General features: G+C 43.9%; 1 protein-coding gene across 1 annotated transcript in view; it reads right to left on the reverse strand.

The window, feature by feature from the left end:
- Positions 1 to 1,074: 1,074 nt before the first annotated feature.
- Positions 1,075 to 23,375, reverse strand: part of slc8a1b (solute carrier family 8 member 1b) — a 128,395-nt gene continuing 106,094 nt past the window's right edge. The window contains exons 9-12 of the mRNA XM_068731845.1: positions 14,155 to 14,340; positions 13,469 to 13,558; positions 8,855 to 8,958; positions 1,075 to 8,737 (exon numbers count right to left, since the gene is read on the reverse strand). Coding sequence (XP_068587946.1) covers positions 8,465 to 8,737; positions 8,855 to 8,958; positions 13,469 to 13,558; positions 14,155 to 14,340 — 653 coding nt within the window. The 3' untranslated portion in view covers positions 1,075 to 8,464. The remainder of the gene's footprint in view (positions 8,738 to 8,854; positions 8,959 to 13,468; positions 13,559 to 14,154; positions 14,341 to 23,375) is intronic.

A 23,375-nucleotide genomic window follows, 5' to 3' on the forward strand; every position in this document is an offset into this window, starting at 1 on the left:
GGTCAAGTTTAGACCCATTGTGTTCATGTTGGGTACAGGCCTAATCTATAAATCTGTCTTTTATTAATTCAATTAAACTTATTTTCAAAAGTACTTTTTTAAATATTAAAATTAACATAATGTAGTCAGTATGAACTGCATCCAGATGTGTTTGTCTTGCTTCACGCTCTACAATCCCACCATCTGCTGCACACACACACACACACACACACACACACACACACACACACACACACACACACTCACACACACACACACACACACACACAGTGAAGAGTAAACTTCACCCTGTAACACTACAAATACGTGATGAGTTAGATAATAGATGCTGCTCAAAACTAAAATGCTAAAATGAACCATCATAATACTCTGTTCATTTAAATCTACCAATGGACTAATGGACTAATTCAATCTAAAGATCTAAAGATTTAAAGATTTAATTAGTCCATTAGTCAAACATTTAATTCTCTTTTCTGTCCGTCGATCGGTTACAAGGAGCTTTTTTCTTTTTAATACAAATTAAAAATGTATCTCCTCTGCATTTTCTCTGAAAAATACCAGCCTGGTGAGCATATATATATATATATATATATATATATATATATATATATATATATATATATATATATATATATATATATACACACACACAAAGACAAAAGCAGCAGCAGCACAAACGGAGACAGTGCATTCATTATCTTTTCAAACATGAAAACACAGACAGAATGAATCGGCCGTCGTTTCGTCTCTCACACAAAGACAGAAGAAGTCAGACGACGGTTAATGAGACGTCGCCGCTTTCCCACAAATGTCATTTCAGCGTCGACAGTCTGAACGGACAAAAGAAGATTTGTTTTTAAGGGAGGTTGAGCGTTAGCTGGAGAGCGAGAGACGCTACACACACACACAAAAGAGCTGGATGCCCATTTACTTCCTCGAAATGTTAACTCAAATATGAATTTGCATAATAATTAGGTTTTCATATTATAGCTTTTTAAACACACACACACACACACACACACACACACACACACACACACACACACACACAGGGAGAGGCGGTGGACTCGCAGGCTCTTTGAAACAGGGTATCCCAAACTTTATTTTATTGGTTTTATCAGAAGTACCATGGAGAGCAGTCACAGTTAGTGGCAACACACACAACAACTTTCCTCCGATCAGTTGGTGTTCAACAAAAATGAATAGAAACAAACTAAATTAATTAACACACACACTACCCACCCACCCACCCACACACACACATACACACACACACACAGACACACAGAGGACAGCAGCGAGAAACAAAAACAAAACTTAGAAAGAAAAAATAATCTTCATTATTACCAACATTATAACTGTTGCGGTTATTGTTCCATTTAACAAAAAAAAAAAAATAACAAAGACACCAAATCAAATCGACGGACATGAATTTTCCCGACTGCACCCGAAGGGAGCAAAGAAAAGGAGAGAGAGAGAGAGAGAGAGAGAGAGAGAGAGAGAGAGAGAGAGAGAGAGAGAGAGAAAGAGATAACGATGAGGTGGAGGTGGAGAAAAAAACGATATGCTGCAGCAGAGGAGGGATTAAGGACAGAAAGAGGAAAAGATGGATTTAGAGAGCAAAGAAGAAATGACAGACGGCTCTGAAGCAGACAGATGGCGACTGGAGTACAGACAAATGATCCTTTTGAGAGGCAGATGGGGACATGACGGGCAGAAATATTCTACTGGATTCTACATAGAGGGGAAAAACAGAACCAACAGAACCTTCCGGTAGAACAATAAAAGACAGAGAAGAAGAAAGAGCGAGGCAGAGATTGAGAAACTATAGAAGCAAAATACAACTTCTCCCCCAAAAAAGAAAAAAAAAGAAAAAAAAAGGCAATATATGTCATTCTTGAGTGTAGTGAGTGTTTTTGTTTTCTTTAAAATAAATATGTAGAATTAATCTCTATCCTCAGCGTGATGGCCATATAGTCCACCTCACTTATAACACTGTACAGTATATACACATTACTATTATTATTTCTTTAATGACAAAATAACCTTTAGATGTACATACAGTATTCCTCGCCCTCTCACAGAATACAGCCACGGTATTAGAAGTAGCAAGCAGTGAGTGTGTGTGTGTGTGTGTGTGTGTGTGTGTGTGTGTGTTTTCTTTTGTACAAATAATCCATGCAACTCCCGTATAGATTATTTATTTAAGATACATAACTCCTTTAAGATCTCATCTCTCATTCAATAACAGCAGATATTGCCTTCTTAAACAAACAGAAACAGAACAACCCTTAATTAATTCATCAGTAATGTGCCAGTTACGTCTTCCTTTTAAATAATACAAAAAAACCCAACAGTTTTTAAGTTTTACAAACAGAATAAAAGATGAACAGAAAATCTGAATCTGTACAACATTCAAACCGTTTGTTGTTTTTTTGTTGTTGTCAACACCAGGGGAATGGGATACGATTCTCTATAACTATATACAGACATGTTATCATTCATGCACAGTGTCAACAAGTATCACATTGACATTCCAGATTATGGAAAACATGGCATAGAGGAGGGGGGGTCCGAAGGGTCCGAAGGGAAACTGGGAAGAAAAAGACAGAACGGAAAGGAATCGCTGCCAGTTTTTGGTTGTGTTTGGCAGCAGAGAGAGAGAGAGAGAGAGAGAGAGACAGAGAGACAGAGACAGAGAGAGAAAGAGACAGAGAGAGACAGAGAGAGAGACAGAGACAGAGAGAGAGACAGAGAGAGAGAGACAGAGAGAGAGAGAGACACAGGGGGGAGAGAGAGAGAGACAGACAGACAGACAGACAGAGAGAGAAAGACAGAGAGACGTGGTGCGAGAGAGAGACAGAGAGAGAGAGACAAAGAGAGAGAGAGAGAGACGGGGGGAGAGAGAGAGTGAAACAGAGAGAGAGAGACGGGGGGAGAGAGAGATGAGGGAGAGACACAGAGGGACAGATAAGACACCATAACAATACACATGCTGGGCAGGAGAAGTCCATTTCAATCTCACTGACCCAGAAATCAATGTATGGCTGTAACTTCATTTTTTTTTGTTTGTTTATCATTAACGTTCATCTTCCTCCTCGTCTTCCTCTCTTCTTTTACATCGCACTCGTTAAATGTCACTTTTTAAGGGTAGAGGATAGCTCCGGTAATGTTTTTTTTGTAACATTTTTTTTTTTGGGGGGGGGGGTTGTCCTTCAGTTTCGTCTGTTTGCTCTTTTTTTTTTTCTTCCTCAGACGGTTCAGAAGTGAACGAGGCGATGAAGACTCATCATCAATCTTTACATCAGAAGCAACATCGTTAACGGTTCACCGCCGTAGAGTTTCCCTTTTTAACATCACGTTCAACATTATTATTGTTTACATCAATCAAAACAAAAAAAAAAAAAACTAAATCTGTTGTTGTTTACATCAGAAGCAACTTCGTTAGCGTTTTTTTTCGACGAAACAACAGCTGTTTCACAGAAGCGACAAGAACCAGTGCAAAACTTTTCCTTCATTTTAAAACCCTAACCCTCTTCTTCAAACCCCACCACAGAAGAAGAAGAACAAATAAAAGTCTAATGCAGTCTACAGCTTGTTTTTCTACTCCTTAGCTTGCTCTTGGTGTTATATTTACAGCCTTTGACCCTTCAACCCTCAAGAGTCCAGGACCTCGGTCCGGAAGCTCCGGGGCCTTCGATCAGCTGCTGTCGTTAATCTGCCGCGAGCTTCACGTCAGACGAGCTTCTTCTAAAGTCAGGGTAGATACACTGAGAGCGGCGGCGTAGCAGAACAACCGACTCCCCATCGATGAAAAACAATGTCGGGCTTCTGGAAAGATTTGTGCGGCAAACTAATTGGATGCAAAACGACTACATTACTGCGAAGCTTTTTCATTCGCTCGGACAAAAAGAGGCAGCAGGCACGTCCGAAGTAAATCCAACACGACTTAGTCCCATCAAAGAGAATCCAAACCCGGCTGAAGTTACTCGAAACGTGACGCAACAGCTTTTCCACTATCTTTTTTTTTTTTTTCTTTCTTTTTTTTGCGCAAGCTAGCATAACTTTTTACAGTGTATAAACCTTTAAGCTCCATGCCAGTGAAGAGACAAATGCATACAAATTTAAATAGAAAGATTCTGGTTAAAACAACATCAAAGTTCTCCTTTCAAAGTGTTAATGACACGTGATTAATATTTGGTGTTTTAAGAAAAGATCCATTGGTTAGAAAACCCCTTTTACAGGTCGGACTGCGAGTAGTAAGTTTGTGATAGAAAGATTTCCCTTTGGCAAAACAGGGGTAAACTGCCACTCCAAGGCCTTCACGAGACAACAGCTACTCTAATGAGAGCCGTGCATTGGCCAGAGTTTGGCAAATCTCATTGACACTGCAGTCTGAGGAGCATTCAGCGCTAAGAGTTTACGCAAATGTTTTTGTCCAAATTGTGCAACATCGGCGCTGCAAATAAAAAAAAAAAAAATGTCTGCATGCTGAGTTTTGGATCACCTACTGACATTCTGTATTCCAGATGCACATCTTGGCGGATCAGAAACGTACGTCTGTTCGCTAAAACCTCAAAGACGTATTTTAGATTTGAAGTGGTCCTCCAGATGCTGTGGATTTGCCAAAACTCGTCCAATCCAGGGCTCGGCTCAGCTCTACTCTCTCACAGGGGTTGAAAGCTGACTTTTGCCAAGTTTTAAAAAGGATTACGTCCAACCCAGACTACTCACTTTACAGATGACATTTAAAATACTACTTATTATATTATACATCAAGTTTAAAAAAAACAAAAACACACACAACGTCAGCAGGAAAATTCTGGCCAATTCAGATGCATATAGTGCCATTCAACAAAACTATGGATGGACTTTGAGGATGCCTACTTAAACAGTAAGATTCGTGAACGTAGAAGAGTTAACAGTCTGAAGTGTAAACCTCTCTTGACGGTCCAGATGTATAAGATTTATATTCTACTCATATTTCGGGGTTTTGAGCCCATTTTTTTTGGAGCCAAAAATACGCAGAAATCATTTCAGGATGAGCTTTGAATCTACGACTGATTACTGAAAGAAGATTCCCGGTCAGTCAGTCTCGGTCTGATAGGTGTCAGTTTGTATCAGTTGAGAACATGTTTACTCGATTCCAGCACTCGATGAGGGTTTTTTAAAAGAAGTTTGGTAGATTGAGTGTTTTCAAAACCCTCAGTCGCCTTTTTCCTGGATGGAAACTCCCGTCCTAACTCACACACAGACTTTTGGTAAAAATTCAAAGCTCAGAAGTCATTTAGAAGAGACAATGCGTGTGTTGTTATGCTTCAAACCAATAAAATGACGACCCCCCGTTATTGCCCCGTATCGTGAAGGGAGATCGGCGGTCGGAGCTTTCTGGTGTCGGGTTCACTTTTGACTCGGAAACCAGCGCTGCACAACTAATGAGCATCGACTGGACGGACAGTCATCACTCCTACGGGGCTCCTAAAGTAGACTGAAGCACTGTACCACCAAAACACCAGTAATAAAGAGCACAGAGCGACGGCTTTATGGACCAGTCATGATAATTACACCAGAGAGAAAGGAAACTCCTTCTGACCTAAAGCCGGAGGCTAGTCGACTAACTGCTTTTCAATAATTCAATGACTGTTGGGTAAAATTCTTTAATTCTTTGATTTCACAATCCGAAAATGGTTCTAAATAAAGTATATCGTCTCATGTAATGGTTATGAACTCCACTTTAACAGAGCCACGGAGTTATCCAGGACTGGTTTTCCAGAGTCCCCAGTGTAACCCACAGAGTGAAGCTGCATCCACACTACCATGTTTTAAATTTTACTGATAAGACCCAACCGAGAAGTGAACTCGGGCTTCTGAGTCATCGTTTTCAAAGGTCTCCGCTTCCGCGCAATCACACCAAAACGCCAAGCGTGAGCGCAGCGGAAGTTATGCGTTTTAAAACCAAAACGTAGAAGTGTGGATGTAGCTTCAGGCTGCATTGACACCAAAATCAGACTAACGCAGGGTCGCGCTGTGGTTTTTCACTTTAACGGCCCGCTAACACCAAGCAACTGCTCGTCCACATTTACGTCTTTTTTGTTCCCCCGTGGCTGGATTGTACAACTCAGGATCGCCGTTGATGTGATCGGCTAGGCGTGACGATGGGGCGCGTTTCTCCGAAAAAGTTGATTCTTTTGATTCCAAAAAGTTGCAGGTCACGTGCGCTACCCGCATTCACGTGAATGGGAGGACTGGCGTTTTCGCCACAGCGCGAAAATAGTCGTTGGTTTGGTGTGAATGCAGCTTTAGAAGGACTCAGCTGAACTCACTTAGAGATACAGGTCCTAGAGGGGCAGTTTCTGTAGGGCCGAATGAGGTGAGGTGAACTGTACCCTTTGAGGAAATACTTCTCTGATGGCTTCTACGTTAAGACTGAAAACTGTCTGCTGAAGGTTGATTTCCAAAAGGTGTGAATCTCATACTTCAGATGATGGTTCGTCAGTCAAGAGCAAACACCTGTCCTTGAATAAAGAAACAACGTAAACCTTCATTGCTTCCTTCAGGTTGAGGCCTTCATAACCCACATGCCTGAAGAGAAGTATTCTTAAGAAGCAGAGTGGCAAAAGAACATCGGATGGCTGGTTTGATTTGGACGCAATTCATAGGCGGTCTTTGTAATGAACCGGGAAAGAATCCAAGAAGGGTTGAAGACTCGTCCGACCGAGTACTTTGGATCATCGGGTCGCTTTTTGACAATGTTTCGGTAACTCTTGGTACTTGGTTTGACGATGTCTGCACTCAAAGAAACTGTCATGTAGTCTTGTGTTTTTGTTCCCTAATATCTGAGCAGTTAATGCTCTGATGTTAAGGAACACAAATCCCTGTTAAATAGCCCCCTAAAGACCAATCTATGCGAAGACTTATACATCGAGGGTCAGGGTGAAGGGATTAGTGGTTGTTTCTTACAAAGCCCTTGAGGATTTTTGATTGGTCCACTGACCAGCCGGGGGGGGGGGGGGGGGGGGGGTGCTTAAGACACACGGGGCCAATGACACAAGCTGTTGGAGTAAACCAACGGGCATCAAAGCCAGGAAAAAATAAAAAAAACACGACGAGAAAACAGACAACCAATGAGGTTTCACAGAGGGCGGAGCCTACGTTTTTATAAAGTCTATTGCGATGTTACGACTGACACGTGATGGGGCAATCTCATAGTTAAAAAAATAAAACACACATAACCTAGATATCTATGCAATGATAATAGTTTCTCTAACAGTTTCAAACGGTAGAGTGGCCGCTGTGTCTTCTCAGACGCGGCCTTATTAAAGGTAAAAGCACACTAACCCCTTCCTTGATTCAAATGAGACCTTAAATCATTTACACCTACTGTATAAAGCGACAGAGAGAGAGAGAGAGAGAGAGAGAGAGAGAGAGAGAGAGAGAGAGAGAGAGAGAGAGAGAGAGAGAGAGGCCCGTTCAGGAGGCGTAACCGAGACATTCAGAAGGAACCTAGCGGAAGCTGTAATGTACCTTCAGCTCGCATATTACATTTCTTAACCTCAGCGATGTTCAAATGGAACGCGCCCTCCCTGCAAAAAGAGTCTTACTCAGCGTTTCTACAGGCTGGGGGGGGGGGAGGGGGAGGGGGGGAGAGCGGGAGTCAGAAAAGACGTCCGATAAGAAAAGCATACTCCAGTCTCAGCAAAACCAGAGGCGTTTTTTTTGTTGTTTTTTTGTTGTTGTTGTTGTTGTTTTTTTCACAGTACTCGACCGTCTTCCCAACAACACACGAGCACAGAAACGCACACACACACACACACACACACACACACACACACACACACACACACACACACACCAGCACGCACACAGTTTGTTGTCGTTAAACAGTTGCGGCGGTTATATCCAGGTTTCTTCTGATTGCGTGTTCAGTATCGTCTGGTCATGCATGGACGTACTGATCTGTCCGCCTCACTCGTGTCTCTTACTGTAGTTGGACGTTGGGAGTAGCGACTGCAGGGGGGGGGGGGGGGGGGGGTGTAGATGAAGCCACACATCCGCTCCTTGTTTTGCTAAAACTCATCTTCTTAATTTCTTTACGGTTGAACCAGAGTTTCATGTATTTAATACGGGGGTTTAAGACAACTTGATTGGTTTGGATTTATAGATCAAGACAAAAAAAAAAGTATTCCTTAGTTTATTCCTTCTTCTGACATTTTCCCATCTCTTCTTCTTCTTCCAGCTAGCTCTCCGGCTCCTGTGATTTTCCTGTTTCGTCGCCGTCCTTCCATGCATCCGTATTTCCTTCCGTTCTGTTTTTCGATGCTTCAATGCATCCTCCATTTCTTCATCTGTACATCCATTCGCCTGTCAATCAATCTACTGCGTAAAGGGAGGGAGTGATAGATCAATGGTTTCCTCCGCGTTGTCTCCTTCAGGTTTTCCCCTTTCCGTGGTCTCCGGGGTCCTCTTAGAAGCCCGTGATGTGGCAGTAGGCCTCCAGCGAGGAGAAGAGGATGTAGAGGAGCCACAGGGTGACGAACAGCATGGTGGTCAGCACCTTCGCCGTCCGCGGCCCCCCCAGCTCTCCGCCGATCTCCGGCCGTCGTCGGTACATCAGCACGGCGACGGCGATGAAGGCGAAGATGGTGAAGAGCGTGACGGAGAAGGCCAGCTTGCCCGGGTCCACCCTGAACTCATCCCCTCTGCTGTTGTGGTAGATGGCGGCGATGGACCACGCCACCTGCCAAGCAGCAGCACAATCAAACTGAATAACGTGTTTTATAAAGAGCAGCACTCACAAAGTTGAGTATCGTCTTAACCGATGCGACTCATCAGCGGTCCAATCAGCTGGACTCACCCCGATGCCCAGGAACACATTGACAGCGTTGGAGCCCGTCACGTTACCGATGGATGCGTCTGCGTACTGGTCCTGGGTAGCAGCGACCTTACTGGCGAAAGTGTCTGGGGGAAAAAAAAAGGAGGTAGACTGATCAAACTTGAGCACATTTTGGAATTTTCATAAAACACAAGATCCTCAACGGATTCTCATCACAAGTGAACGTTTGTTGGGAACAGACGGCAAGAGTCTTAAAGCTGCATTCTCTCTAGTGTCCACCAGGGGGCGACTCCTCTGGTTGTATAGAAGTCTATGAGAAAATGACTCTACTTCTCTCTTGATTTATTCCCTCAGTAAACATAAAAACATTGACTTTATTCTGTCATACCACTATCAGGCAACACTGACATGATGCAACATAAACATCCTCAGGCACCCACTTGTATTCATGTTTGTATTATTTTGTACCGTGTCTCGTATCTTCTTCTGCATGTTTTTTTTGTACCTTGTTTGTTTTGCTGCTCATGCTTCATTCTTTTGCTTTTCACTGCTCTGTGTTCCGTTAAATAGATGGAGGACAATAACGTCCTTTTCTTTACTCATTTACCCACGACAGTGTTGACTAATTAGAAGTAAAGTCGAGGCCTTGGCAGAGTCAGTGTAACAGTGTAAATGAAATGACTGAGTGTTCTGCAGCACGAACATATTTACACTTATTGAGCTCCTGACCTCGACATGCCGTCGTTACATAAGAACGCTCTGGATAAACACCAGTAATTATTAATTATTAATACACAACGATGTGCAAATCCTGTTTCCCACATTTAGTCAGGGAACCTTAAATTAGAAAAGCACAATCTTTAATCCTGTTACATGTTCTGTTTTGCTGGCAGCACAGGCAGAACAGCCTGAATTTGGTCCAAGATCAATAATTTAGGTTGAATTGTGCCGCCTGGAACCCAAACCCCCCCCCCCCCCCCCCGGTTTCATGTTTGCCAGACTACAGCAGCTCCAAAGCGCCGCTCTTCCTCGTGGCACTGAGATGGAACGCTGCAGAACTTGCCAAATCTCAACAATAGGCTCTTTGCGCCGATGGAGCAAAAATAGCCAAATGGTCAGTTAGCGCTCTTATCTCTCACTAATTTCTTTGCCATCCTCTCTTCGTTAGCCCCTCGTGTCCTCTTGCTTTTATCTGCCAGATACAGCGAGAGGCAGGAAAGGGCTTTTCTTGAAGTGGAAGCCAAGCTGGCGACGGAAGAGAGGAAGAGGACGAGGAAGAGGAGGGGAGAGGAAGCAAAGCTAAATCTCCCCATACACCTTAACGCCTCGGGGACAGGTCTGCTGGACTTAAGTGTGTGTGTTGAGGCTTAATATTCATGTGTGTGTGTGTGTGTGTTTCTGTGCATGCATGAACACGTCTGTGTGTGTGTGTTGGTGAACGACGCCACCTGGGTCCAATCTGAAGCCGAGCCTCCACCAGCTGGAGGAGGCCTGAATGTGTCTGTGTGCATCAATTGGTCTAAGAGTGCTGGCGTGCACGACTGAGTGGGTGAGTGTGTGTGTGTGTGTGTGTGTGTGTGTGTGTGTGTGAGAGAAACGGGTTTAACTCTGCAGCTCCTTCTGTGTGAGTGTGTTTCTCCCTCGAGTGTTTCTGCCCTTCTTCCTCTCCCATCCCGTCAATCAACCCGTCTTCTCTCTGTCTCTCTCTCTCTCTTTCTCTCTCTGTCTCTCTCTCGCTCTTTCTCTCTCTCTGTCTCTCTCTCTGTCTCTCTCTCTCTCTCTCTCTCTCTCTCTCTTCAGCTCTCTTTTAACAGTCTGGCAATCTGTCTGCACGTGGACATTACTCTGCCTGATGGTGGCGATAGAGGGCAAGGTCAGGGCTCCTCATAAAACACGAGGGTCCATCCTCTCGGGCTCATGAATATTCACAAGCGATTATAAAGAAACCCGGTTCTTAGTTCTCGTTACACCTGGTCATGGATCAAACCTTGGCCAGCGGAACATGACGACAGACGAGACAAATGAGGCTCTTTTCATACAACTTTTGGAGCTATATCTTAGAAAATGAGTGTGTTGTAAATGCCAATGAAGACATTGATTCAGATTTTGTTATTTTGGCAATCAGACATTTGTTCAATATTCTAATAACTGTTCACTTGTGGCTTCAACCAATGATTATTTGTAGGGAGGCACATATGGGTTTTCTTCCCCCTGTGTCGCTGTGGTTTACCCCGTTGAGCCGGCGGTGCAGTTTCCTCAGTCTAAATGTATTTAGTGAGTTTATGAGGCCGACGTGAAATGATACGCAGGATATGTTAGATAAACTCTGGAGTCATTAACTTATGAGGCTCAGAGGTTTGGCCTCAATCCCAAACCCACAACAAATTTTAGTTTCTTAAAAGCTCCACTCCCACTGTTTTCTTCCTGTATCTCTTTGTGTGTGTGTGTGTGTGTGTGTGTGTGTGTGTGTGTGTGTGTAAGTGTGTGTGTGTGTGTAAGTGTGTGTGTGGGGGAGTTGGCCTGTGATAAACGAGGTTAATCGTCATGAAACCACAGCACAGAATGGGTTTTATAAACAGTAATAACCACAGAACTTGAGGTCTGTTTCTCTGTGTGTGTGTGTGTGTGTGTGTGTGTGTGTGTGTGTGTGTGTGAGCCACGGGAGGTTCAGTTAACAAGGCTGAGAGCCTCAGAAAGGCTGAACCACTTTGTTTCCATTCTGCAGCTCAACACATTGTGTGTCTGTGTGTGTCTTTCCGTGTTATAAGCAGCTGTGTGTGTGTGTGTGTGTGTGCGTACACATTTTGTGTGTAAAAGCAACCATTAGCGAGCATGTTTTTCTGTTTGTGTGTGTGTGTGTGTGTGTGCAAATATTACATTTCCTTTATGTGTGCATACATGTTTCAAAGTGTTTATGTATGAGTGTGTGTAATAGTATGTAATACATCACTTTTTTCCCCCCTTGAGCTCCCTAAATGGGAGGATAGAGACCACCTGAGCCTGACATGACAAATAGCCCTATGCTAATAACACATGGTGCATGTGTGTGTGTGTGTGTGTGTGCGTGTGTGTGTGTGTGTGTGTGCGAAGTGGGCGAAACCTACTTTAAAATTGAATATGTTGCAAGTATATGACTGTGTGTTTGTCGAAGTAATTACAGTTGCCCTGTTGTTAATGTGTCTGCATGTTATACATCAATCATGTGCTCTAGGTCTGTGTGTGTGTGTGTGTGTGTGTGTGTGTGTGTGTGTGTGTAGGTGTGTGTGTGCGCAGAGGCAGGAGACCACGCCAAGGTTAAAACATATTTAGTCGGCCGCTGCAGTGGACAGCCATTCTTCATATTTAGAGGGTGATGCATGCTGCTGTCTGCACACCGTTCCCTCTAACAGACTTCCGCACATAAAGACACGCTGGAGAGAGGCTGGGAGCTAGACCGGGTCAGTCATGGTGAAAAACTGAGATCGAATAAAGTCTTAGTTCATTTCGACATATGTGTTTGTTTAAAGTTACTACAAGGAAGCTCTATTCTGCGTGGATTCTGGCTTTGCGACGTAAAGATCCGCAGCTGCCAGACTCCCTTTAGAAAAACCTCTCGTTCTGCTGCAGCAGGGTCTGACAGTCTGACCCTCTCGGTCCTGGTTCTGGTTCTCGCGTGCCCCCCGCCCCCCCCCCCCCCCTTCCCTGCAGCAGGTCCAGCAATACGTCCTGGGTCACTGGAGTCTGAGCTGAGGGAGTTTCTGGTGAACCTGCGCGCCGTATACCGATTCATCTGATGCGATTCATGAGAATAAAACCCGAAGAACTATATCAGGTCTAGTTTTTGTGTTTTGTTATGTCATAAAATGGGACCGCAATCTGCATTTTATTGTGCAACCCTGTTATATAACGACAGTAAAAGAACTTTGTATGCTCGTAATGTAGTGATCTTTTTCTTGTTTAATAATGGAGGTCATGTCGAGTATTAAACAGAGAGGTTAAAAGCTCCTTGTAGTAACTTTGATTCATTTTCTCGTTAATTCAAATGCTCTATTCCTCTCTTGTTCCTTTGTAAACGTAGAAGCTCCTCCTTCTTGTGCTCATTAAAGACCAAGGCCCACTTTTACATAAATGTAAATAACCATAATGACACATCAGCCCCAAATATTTAAATTTATCGAACATTTTTTCACGCGCTCAATCGTCTTCCTACGCGTATTTCTCATTTTCAAGGAAAATGTGCCACCTCCGCTGCTTTTCCTGCCGTCGATTTGTTTTTTCCGTGATTGCAGTTTAAATGAGCTTTAACTTTAATGAGGCTTTAACAACAAAAACACAGCCATCGCTGCAGGAACACAGCAGCTTCATTTATTCTGCAGTATCTACGCTGAAGACAAGACATGGGAGCAATGAGGTGCCCAGTAAATGAACACGGAAGCAAAGGAATGGAAAATGTCGAGGTTTAACTCTGCGAATAGGCGAGCACACGTCTGTTCCTGACGAAGAAGACCTCGGGGTGTTTATGCTCGCGATGGTTTTTCTGAGGCTAAATACCAAACGTGGGGAGAGAAAAGGCCTTTTGATTAAAGTCCAGTGGCAGAATATTTAACGGTGGATCGATACGAGAGCGAGGGAGAGAACACAGAAACACACTCTCACCTGGTACAGAGGTTCCCAACGCGACGAACACGACCGCCGTGACGGAGTCCTTCAGGCCCACCGTGCAGCCGAAGTGAGAGGCCAGGTCGCCTGTGACGACACGAGGGGGGAAAAACGTTATCGTCGCGCTTCTGTTAAAACCTCGGATGCCGGTCCAACAACAGCTAGCCGGAGATCGACGTCTAACACTGAAGATCACAAAGAGTCTCGTGATCGTAGAAGCTGGAACGACTCAAGAGTCAGATCGAAAGAAAGATCATTTTAAAGGCAGACGCCACGGGTGAAAAACATTGTTTTCATGCACTGGTCAATTTAGATTTTAGTCTATATTTCTTCCATAATATATCTTGTTTCAGACGAGTGGAAAGAAAACATTTATTTTATTTCTTTGTCTGTTTACGTCTGTAGATTTCTCTTAAATTCACCAAAAGTTACCATTACATAATGCCTCATTTGCATATTTAAACATCACAATCATCTCAATGTGAGTAATGAGCTGGTGAAGATTCATGGTGATCTCTATTCTTGTCTTTATGTATAACCACTGTAATGTCTATTAGTTCTCTATTAGATCTATTCCCCTCTAGTGTCTCCCCTTAAATACCAAACGTCCTTTAAATAACGCCTCATGGCTTCCTCGCTTCGATGCTTCGTGTCAGAATGTCAACGCTCAGCTGTCGTCGTACCGATGACGGCGGTGAGCAGTCCGATCATGCAGATGGAGACCACGAAGCAGGCCCAGCCGTTCCAGTAGTCCGTGGGCGGGACGAAGGCGAACAGAACCTTCCAGAAGACGGTGAGGAAGTGCATGACGTAGTCGAAACACGACGGCAGCTTCTCCTCACCGCACTCGTCGTCGTCGTCGTCCTCGCCTGGAGGAGAGGAGAGGAGAAAGATGTCAGCGTTTAAAAACATAATCTATACATAATAATCGATGATTCAGTTCCTGTTTCGGGTCACGCTCTTTGCAGGGACATTTGATTTGATAACTTAGGTATAATAAATGATCTAATGGAAACATTAAATGTCATTTTGCGTTTGTTTTCTAACATAGAAGAATGTCAAACAAGGTGCTTTATTTGGGCAATTTTGCAGCCGAGATAAAAATCCTGTATGCTAGCTAGCAACGCCCATATTACGGGTTCATATTAATATTATATTATAGTAATATTACCATCGGTTGTTCATGTTCATTTGTGACCAATAACCTCAAGCTAACATTGATGAAAGTTTAAATTCACACTCAGCTAAAAAAATACGAAAATAAGAAAAATACTAAAACGTCAAAATCCGTTTCAAACTCCTGCCGAGGGGAAACGATCCGGATTCTTACTGAGCATGTGCAGAGACAGAATCTTACTGAGCATGTGCAGAACACGTGTCATCACTCCAGCTCCTTTCTTACTGGAGGAATTTAAGATGTGTCACATTTTGACCCCGGTCTCCTCAAATAAAATCTGATATCATATATATATATGCTGTTATATGATAATATATTATATATGATGTTATATGATAATAGATTATATATTATTATTATTATTATTATTATGTTATCTGTCCATGACACCTGAGCTGAAGGAGGATTCCGTCTCTTTAACTCCAACAGACAGAAACATCATGAACGCAAATCTAAAGAGACAGACATTTAAAATCCAGACATCACTTCCACTGACCGGCAGGTGTGTGTGTGTGTGTGTGTGTGTGTGTGTGTGAGACTAACAGCATGTGGTTGGCTGTCGTCCATATCCTGAGGCAATGATTAGACTTTGATAATGACATCACACACACACAGACACACACAGACACACAGACACACACACACACACACACACACACACACACACACACACACACACACACACACACATCGTTAGCAGTCGATACACTCCTCTGTGTGTAGCCGTTGTTCTGCTTCATTTCTAAACGAGTCAAATGAACAAAGGAGACGACCTGAAACATGCTGACTGGGTAAAGAGAGAGCTGTGATCTCTTATCGATCATCCACTGACTATTGACTTTCTAACAGCTGGTGACGCATTCAAATGCAAACTAAACCAAAGAAGAAGAAAACCCTAAACTGAGCTGACGTTGTCCATCACAGTTTTGAGAAATGCCTGATTTTGTGTTTTGAGTGTTTGTGGAGGGGAAAAAAAATCCACTTTCTTTGTTTCTAATGTAAACATTCCCCATTATGTAGATATTACTTCAAGTCATTCACTGATTGGATTAAAGTCTTGTAAAAAAAATGTATTCTTTTGGAAATTTTGGAAAGGAAAACTGTGGAAACCAGAAGCTCAGACAGAAACAAACTCTCTCTGTCTCTCTCTCTCTCTCTCTCTCTCTCTCTCTCTCTCTCTCTCTCTCTCTCTCTCTCTCTCTCTCTCTCTCAGATGCACACTTCAGTTTCAGTGACGGATAAATTACCTTCTTTTGAAACGTGTCTTTCGGGATTGAATGCATGAATGCACCAGCTTTGGCTAAATCTGTCACAACAGATGATAAAAAAGAAAAAAATCAGAAAGAAACTGTGCTTCGCTCGTCTTAAAACCACGACGATTTTAAAAAAAACGACAGTTTTCCACAAATGCAGCAACGTCGAGCGCTGACCTTCTGTTGGAAGTATGAAGTTACAAGACGCGGTCAACGAGCCACATCCAGGCTGTGTGTGTTGCGCAATTAGTGTGAATGAGGCGGGTTAAACAAAGATTAGTGGACTTTAATCGGGCCGGCAGTTTCCTTCAGGGGTCACGCACCTTTTTTCTAATGTAATTAAAAATAGATGCTTCCTTCTCAGGGTGAGCAAATCAAATCACCAACTATAAATGAACAGTAGGAGGTCAATGCAGAGAGCAATGGTCACACACACACACACACACACACACACACACACACACACACACACACACACACGGTGATGAATTATAAAACAAGTCTCTCCACTTTTTTTACTTTCAGCACTTCTCCTTCCCTCCCACACAGTCTGTAATGGATGAATGGAGCCATTTCCAACCGGCTCTCTCATACTCATCTCTGCTAATAATGATATGTGCTCTTTTATAACGGCCTCGGCCTCTCTTTCTTTTTTCATTTTCTATCGTGTGGGCGCTAATTACGTGGGTGGGGGAAGTCTCAATGTAAGGTGGCCACATTGAATAGTTACATTGAAATGAAAACAAAAAAAAAGGTTTCAAAGAAGTCTAATTTAAGTGTAAAATAAACCTGTTTCCACTGCTTAATATTTCACTTGTGTGGTACTGGATCAGCGCACGCGTCTGTGCAGCTTTCTCAAGAACCGCTCATGAAAACGACTTCACACTCGACACTGAACTTCCTCGTGTCATCAGCAACAAACATTCCGAGTCTGAAGTCAATCGGATGAACAGCTGTTGAGAAAATGACTAACAAACCGTAGCTCTCAGCTCTCTTTCTTCATGTTAGCACCGTTAGCACCGTTAGCACCGTTAGCTACGTCGACATGTTGAGAGGCGACCGGAATGCTCCCAATCCGGGATCTGCGGAGAGCGGGCTTTACCCAGAATGCCGTACTCAATGCCACACTTCCTTGGGAACCTCAGCAAGAACACGCGGCGAGCGTGAAGTCAAGAACGTCGAAGGACAGACAGACGGACGCACAGAGACTCCATCCATTTAAGTTAGAGTTCCCAAGCTGTAACTGCCTCACCCATTACGTTCGATGAGGAACAGAACCGGTGCACGGATTATGGATTATGGTTGCTGGTTGTACGAAAACAGAGTTTGTTGTGTCGCGTATGAAACCAAAAGCAACGCTGACTTATGCGTCACATAACTTCTGATCTTAAGTAATGCTAATTCTGTAGTTATTCTAACACTGAAGAAACCAAAAACAAAACCTAACCAGGTGGTTTTGTTTCCTACACAGGTTGTCGTGTTGCTGGACGGAATAAATAAGGATACGTTGCTGTGGTTGGGCAACAAAAAGCTCCATTTTACAAACTTTATTTCACTTTACACTATTTATATATGCACCCCCCCCTTCCCTTCCTCTCTATCAGCCTTCATTTCTTCATTCTACTGATAAAGTGGTTCTGCAAAAGTAATCCCTCTTTCTTCTTCTTCTTCTTCTTCTTCTTCTCTCTCTCCGTCTTACACATTCCTTCCGTCCTCGGTCACACTTTGCTGATACAGCCTTTATATAATTGAGTATTCTCTGTCACTTCCTTGCTTCATCCCTTTAAATCTCCCTCATCCCTCCAACACCTATTATCAGTCCCTAAATGCCGGAGACAGACTCCACGGAGCAGTCGTCTCTGCTTTTCATTTGGGCCTCAGGAGGACAAAGGAGCGTCCTCAGCCACAGAGGACTCCACAATATAATATCGGTTAGCGTCTCGTGCTAATCTGGCAGCTGCTCACTGAGGCTTTTCTATTGAGAGGAACTAGCATGCTACTGTACTCGACATCAAGACGTATCTAATCTGACACACACACACACACACACACACACACACTCAATACTCTCTCTCTCGCACTGCAGAGGTGTCGGTGTGTGTGTGTGTGTGTGTGTGTGTTATCTCTTACTGCTTACTGAGCGTGCCCACAAGCTGTGTTTTCATAGGTCAGAGCAGATGTGGGACTGCAGCTCATCTCTTCATGCTGCGAGCCAAGTGAGGTGTGTGTGTCCTCACACACACACACACACACACACACACACACACACACACACACACACACACACACTTTGAAACTGATGTGGACAAATGAGCTCCTGTGCAGAAAACTCGCTCCAAAACAAGCCTTCAATCACTTTCCATTACAGAAGAAGAGAGACTGTGGATAAAAACATGTCAGTCTTCATAGGGCTAACACACACACACACACACACACACACACACTTACACACACACACACACACACACACACACACACACACACACACACACACACACACACACACACTTACACACACACACACTCTAAAGCAGGACAGTATCCGTGCACAGAGGGACGTTTGGCACGTACAAAGACAAAAAAAAGATGCACAGACTCAAACGGAGGCAAGAACATCACACACCCAGTGCATGGTGGGAAATATCACAGGCAGAAGACAGCCTGTCATTCATCCATGCATCTTCAGACAGTTTGTGCCTCTCGTTAGTGTTGTTTGTTTTTAAGTTACAGTCACAGAAATGAAGCCATTTACTTTATATGGCACTTTCTGGTGTTATTTGTTCTTTGTAATGTGTTTTTTTGTTGGTCTGTTGTGCACTGTGGACTGCGTCTATTGTTGTCTGTATGACTTTTTGGTGGCAAATGAGTTTCCCCTCTGGGGATTAATAAAGTTTCGAGAAAGGACTCGTGCCCTTGAGCAAGGAACTGAACCTCAGACCGTGACGCAGCCCCCTCACTTGACATCTCTCCACAAGTCCTGACGTCTGCATGTGTGTAAGACAACAACAACAGGGGTCAAAGAGGGATTAATAACGTTTTATCTCTCTGTGCCAGACAGTCAGCGAAGGAGGCAAACAGTCTTTTGACAAGCCAATCAGTCAGTTTGTCACCGAATCAATTAAATCATCAGCCACTGAGTCGTCCCTTCATTGTCATTCACCGTCTGCATGATGCAAATTACAGTTAAAGCACAGCCGGGACAGACGGGCGGCGACGTGAACTGTCACTCTGCAGAACGAGAAACAATCATGGCCGAAAAGAGGTCGTTGGTCTGCTGAATATTAAAGACACAAAACTAAAACTTTCTTCTTCTTCTTCTTCTTCTTCTTCTTCTTCTTCTTCTTCTTATTCTTCTTATTCTTCTTATTCTTCTTATTCTTCTTATTCTTCTTCATGTTATGCCAGAAGTCAAGGCTCTCCGTTTACCAGCCCATCCACGTTCAGACTCTAAACGACGGTCCTGAGCTTTGGGTAGAGACCGAAAGAAGGAGATCGCGGATACAAGCGGCTGAAATGAGCTTCCTCCGTCGGGTCGGCGGGGGCCCAGCGCCTTAGAGACGGGGTGAGGAGCTCCGTCGTGGTGAAAGGGAACCAGCTGAGGTTGTTTATTGGGCGCGTCCAACTGGTAGGAGGCCTAGAGGTTGACCCAGATCAACCTGGAGGGATCACACATCTCGTCTAGGTCTTTGAACGCCTCGCGGTTCCACGGGAAGAGACGGTTGCTGGGGAGAAGGTCGACTGTAATACCCCTCGACACCGCCCCCGCCCCCCCCCCCGGGCGAGAGGACGATAACAGACGGATGGACGTATTACCTGCGTACTCTCGTCCCTCCGGCGTGGACACACAGAGATAAAGTATGTAACAGCGTCTCACGGAGGAGCAGGTGATGAACAACGCGCTGTGGACTCAGTAATTAGAGGGCAGTGGAGTGTGGAGCGGTTGCACATAAATCTTTTTCTCCTTCGCTCACTTCGCTCTCTGTCCTAACAATCCTTCTCTCCACCGTCATTTCATTCTCATTGATTTTTTTTTCTTTTCTTTTCTCCATCTTGTCCCTTTCGGTTGGTGGCATGTGCTCTTAGTCAGACAACAACGTGTTCTTTAAACAAGATCATGTTGTGACGTTTTGTTTCATTTACCGGTCAGGAGGAGTATATCAATCACACAAGTCCTCACCTTTATTACAGAGTGACAAGGAAAAGTTTTCACGTTCAGCTTCCTTCGTAAAAACGTGATTGTAAAGATTTGTTGTCAAGTCAAGTCATGAAAGGCAGCAAACCATGAGCAAGCACCCATAAAACTATGGGTCTGATGTCGTATTATGTGTTTTTATGTCTTAAAAGTCTAACCGGGGACGAGGTCCGCAAAGAAGCTACGGCTAGAAGTCCGACATGCATTGCACCTGTTGCGCTTCCTTTAAATGTGACAATACCTCTATGTATTGTTCCTGTCAAATAAATCAATAAATAAAATGAATCATGCATTTTCTTACGACAACACGGGCGTTCAGTGCAAGACCGTTCAATGTTTAGGCAAGCAAAACTACTTAGGTTAGGTTCAGGGAAAGATTGTGGTTTGGGGTTAAAGTAACCATGGAGGTGGAGTTAATTAAGTACGGAGGTTACGTGACAATCACGATTATGTGGAATACATATGTGATTACATGGGAAAAGAAGTTCAGAGAGAGTCCCAACGACAGGCTTTCAAGACTGAGGGGAGATATCACATTTGGACTGATCGTTTTTGGTTGAAATCTGATTGTCATTTTCTCAAAGTCCGTGGCTGAGTTTCAGTCCCAGTACGTCTCTGACATGGGAGACATATACCACTTTATACGACTTTTCATAGGTGTAACTATGAGCAGTGTATGAAAACAGTTCTGGACCTCAGAAGGACAGATATACTGTGTAGTCTGATCCAGGCACCAGATGTCATGTGACCTCCATCTTCACCATGGACCCACTTGATTAGCCAACTCTAACTAGCTTAAGCGAAACTTTAAAAAGCTTCTTTTAGTCGCACAGAACAACGACTGTTATCTCCGCCGTGTCTCATCTTCCCTTCAGGAAGAGATCGCTTCCTGTCCAGTGTGGGCTGGAGGAACAACCTGCATCCTTTAAGGTACCAGGAAACACGGAATATAGTGACAAAAAAATAAATAAAAAGGTCACGCCCCTAAAGGACGACAACGTAAATGTCAACAAAATGCATTAAAGGACTCAAAAGTACCAAGCTGCTGACCGAACTGTACCGACAACACACGTAATCGCTCCCTGTCTCCCTGGGTTAGCTTATCGGGGAGGAAAGTCTCCATTAGTAACCAACACAAAAAGAAGGGAACAAGGTAAAACAGGTCAGGGAACACACACACACACACACACACACACACACACACATACACACACACACACACACACACACACACAGCAGCACGGTGACATTTCAGACTGCTTTAATGTCTAACCGCAGGTTTCTTGCTCGGAGATGAATGTCGCGGTCTCTGCAGCTTGCATATGTGCCGTGTTAAGTGCCAGATTGTTGTTTTGATGTGATGACCTGGAGGTTAAGTCTTGGCACATTTTAAATGTCTTTCCATGGCTGCCATTTATAGCAGAAAAGCTGTTCCAAATCTGCAATCTTCCCCTAATTGAGGTGATAAACTGATAAGCAGCAGATTCTTCTTTTTTTTTTTTCTTCTGCTGCCATATATGAGACCAAAATGATTTCTGGGAGGGCTTCCACACATCAAGATCTTAATCTGACGCTTCAGAAGGGGAAAGTGGGAAATTGTAAATGTCTTAGGTAGAAGAAGGAGTATATATATGAGTCTACTTTAAAGTGATTTTAATCTTTATTTGAATCTAATACGTTTGAGAGGAGATAAGAGAGAGTTAGGCCGGATGATGGAGGGAGGGAGGGAGGGAGGGAGGGAGGGAGAGATGAGATCAGACAAAGCCAGCTTATCAGTGAGGTTTAAATCCAGCAGCGTATCAGTGGCAGCCGCTCCGGACTTGTTCAAGCTCTTGAACCAGCGGTGTGTGTTTAAGCCGCCAAGTTACAGCATGTCTCCATTTTGGGGTTTTTGTGGAAGTGTGTGTGTGTGTGTGTGTGTGTGTGTGTGTGTGTGTGTTCAGCAGTTAAAAAGTGTGTGTCAAGTCCACACGTTGTGTCCACAAAGAAAACCTTGATCAGATGTCTCAGTTTGTAGAGGTATTAATTGTCCTTCATCATATTTTCATCCGTCCATCAACCCTCTATCTGTCCACCAACCGGCCATTCATTGCCTCTATCCGTCCATCATTCATCCATGCGTCCTTCAACCGTTCATCAACGGTCCATCCACCGTCCATTTGTCCATCCGTCATCCATCCGTCCATCATCCACCGTCCATCCGTCCGTCCCTCCGTCCGTCCGTCCATCCAGCAGGTTGAAAGCCCAGAAGCGGTGACCCTGGCCTGGCCTTCCCTCACAGCCCGGGCCCCCTCTTCCCCCTCTTTTCCCGCTCCGTGCCTCCATCGCGGCCTCAACACATTTGTATTCCACAGGAGAAGTAATTAATCTCTGACCTTCCTCCTTTGTTTGGAAATTAATTGGGGGATGGGCGGGATCAATGGAAAGAGAGTGCAGTGAATGGGGGCAAAGGGAAACAAGAGTGTGACAGGGTTGGGACTGTAGAGAAGGATAAACCCACCAGAAGACATTTAACGCACCTTCATCTTTGCCAATTAAAGGTGACATAAGTCGGGGCGCGTCACAATCCTAATGAAGCTAAACGCAACCGGACACACTTCAATATGAGCGTCACACAGTATCAAACACTGATGGTAGCTTGTTTAAACTGCGTTTGATTAAAAAAACAGAAAAAGAAACACAGAGCATTTATCTTGTGTTTCCAGGCGTTGCAATTTAAACCAGAGTTTATCTGGTGGCACACAAGTTGCCGTTGTTTAAACTTTATCAAATTAACGGAGCCAAAAGAGGAAACCCTCCAAGGTTCAAATAAGCACTTTCAAACATGCTGGGTGTGAATGAGTCTTGTGCGAGCGCTAATGATCACAAATGTAATTGATTTCAGATTGATCCCAGCTTCCGAACCTCTCTGCGTGTTGTCTTAGTTGCCGAGTCCCAATTACGTGCTGCATCTTCACACTGCGTTCTATAATTTTCATAAAATACAATAACTGGCTTTATGGCTCTCTCGGCATGCACCTGATCTGTTAAAAATGATCGCATTGTGTTTTCTCTCCTCTCTGCTCTCGTTCCTGTTCTCAGTAAACAAAGAGAGCAGAGCACCGTGCTAGAAATGGGTTTCCACCCTAATCAGTCGTTTCCCAGCCGGACGTCCAATCGGCTGCCAGTTTGATCGCTAAGCATCCAATCAGCTCTTGATCTCGACCACTTTGAACTCCCCCAACACGCTCCGCTGCAGGTTTCAAGGCCCTGAAAAACCAATCACTCTCCAGTCTGATGTGG

The sequence above is a fragment of the Cebidichthys violaceus genome, unplaced genomic scaffold (assembly GCF_023349555.1).
Source record: "Cebidichthys violaceus isolate CVI_PGR_0920_01 unplaced genomic scaffold, fCebVio1.0.p SCAF_54, whole genome shotgun sequence".
NCBI lineage: Eukaryota > Metazoa > Chordata > Actinopteri > Perciformes > Stichaeidae > Cebidichthys > Cebidichthys violaceus.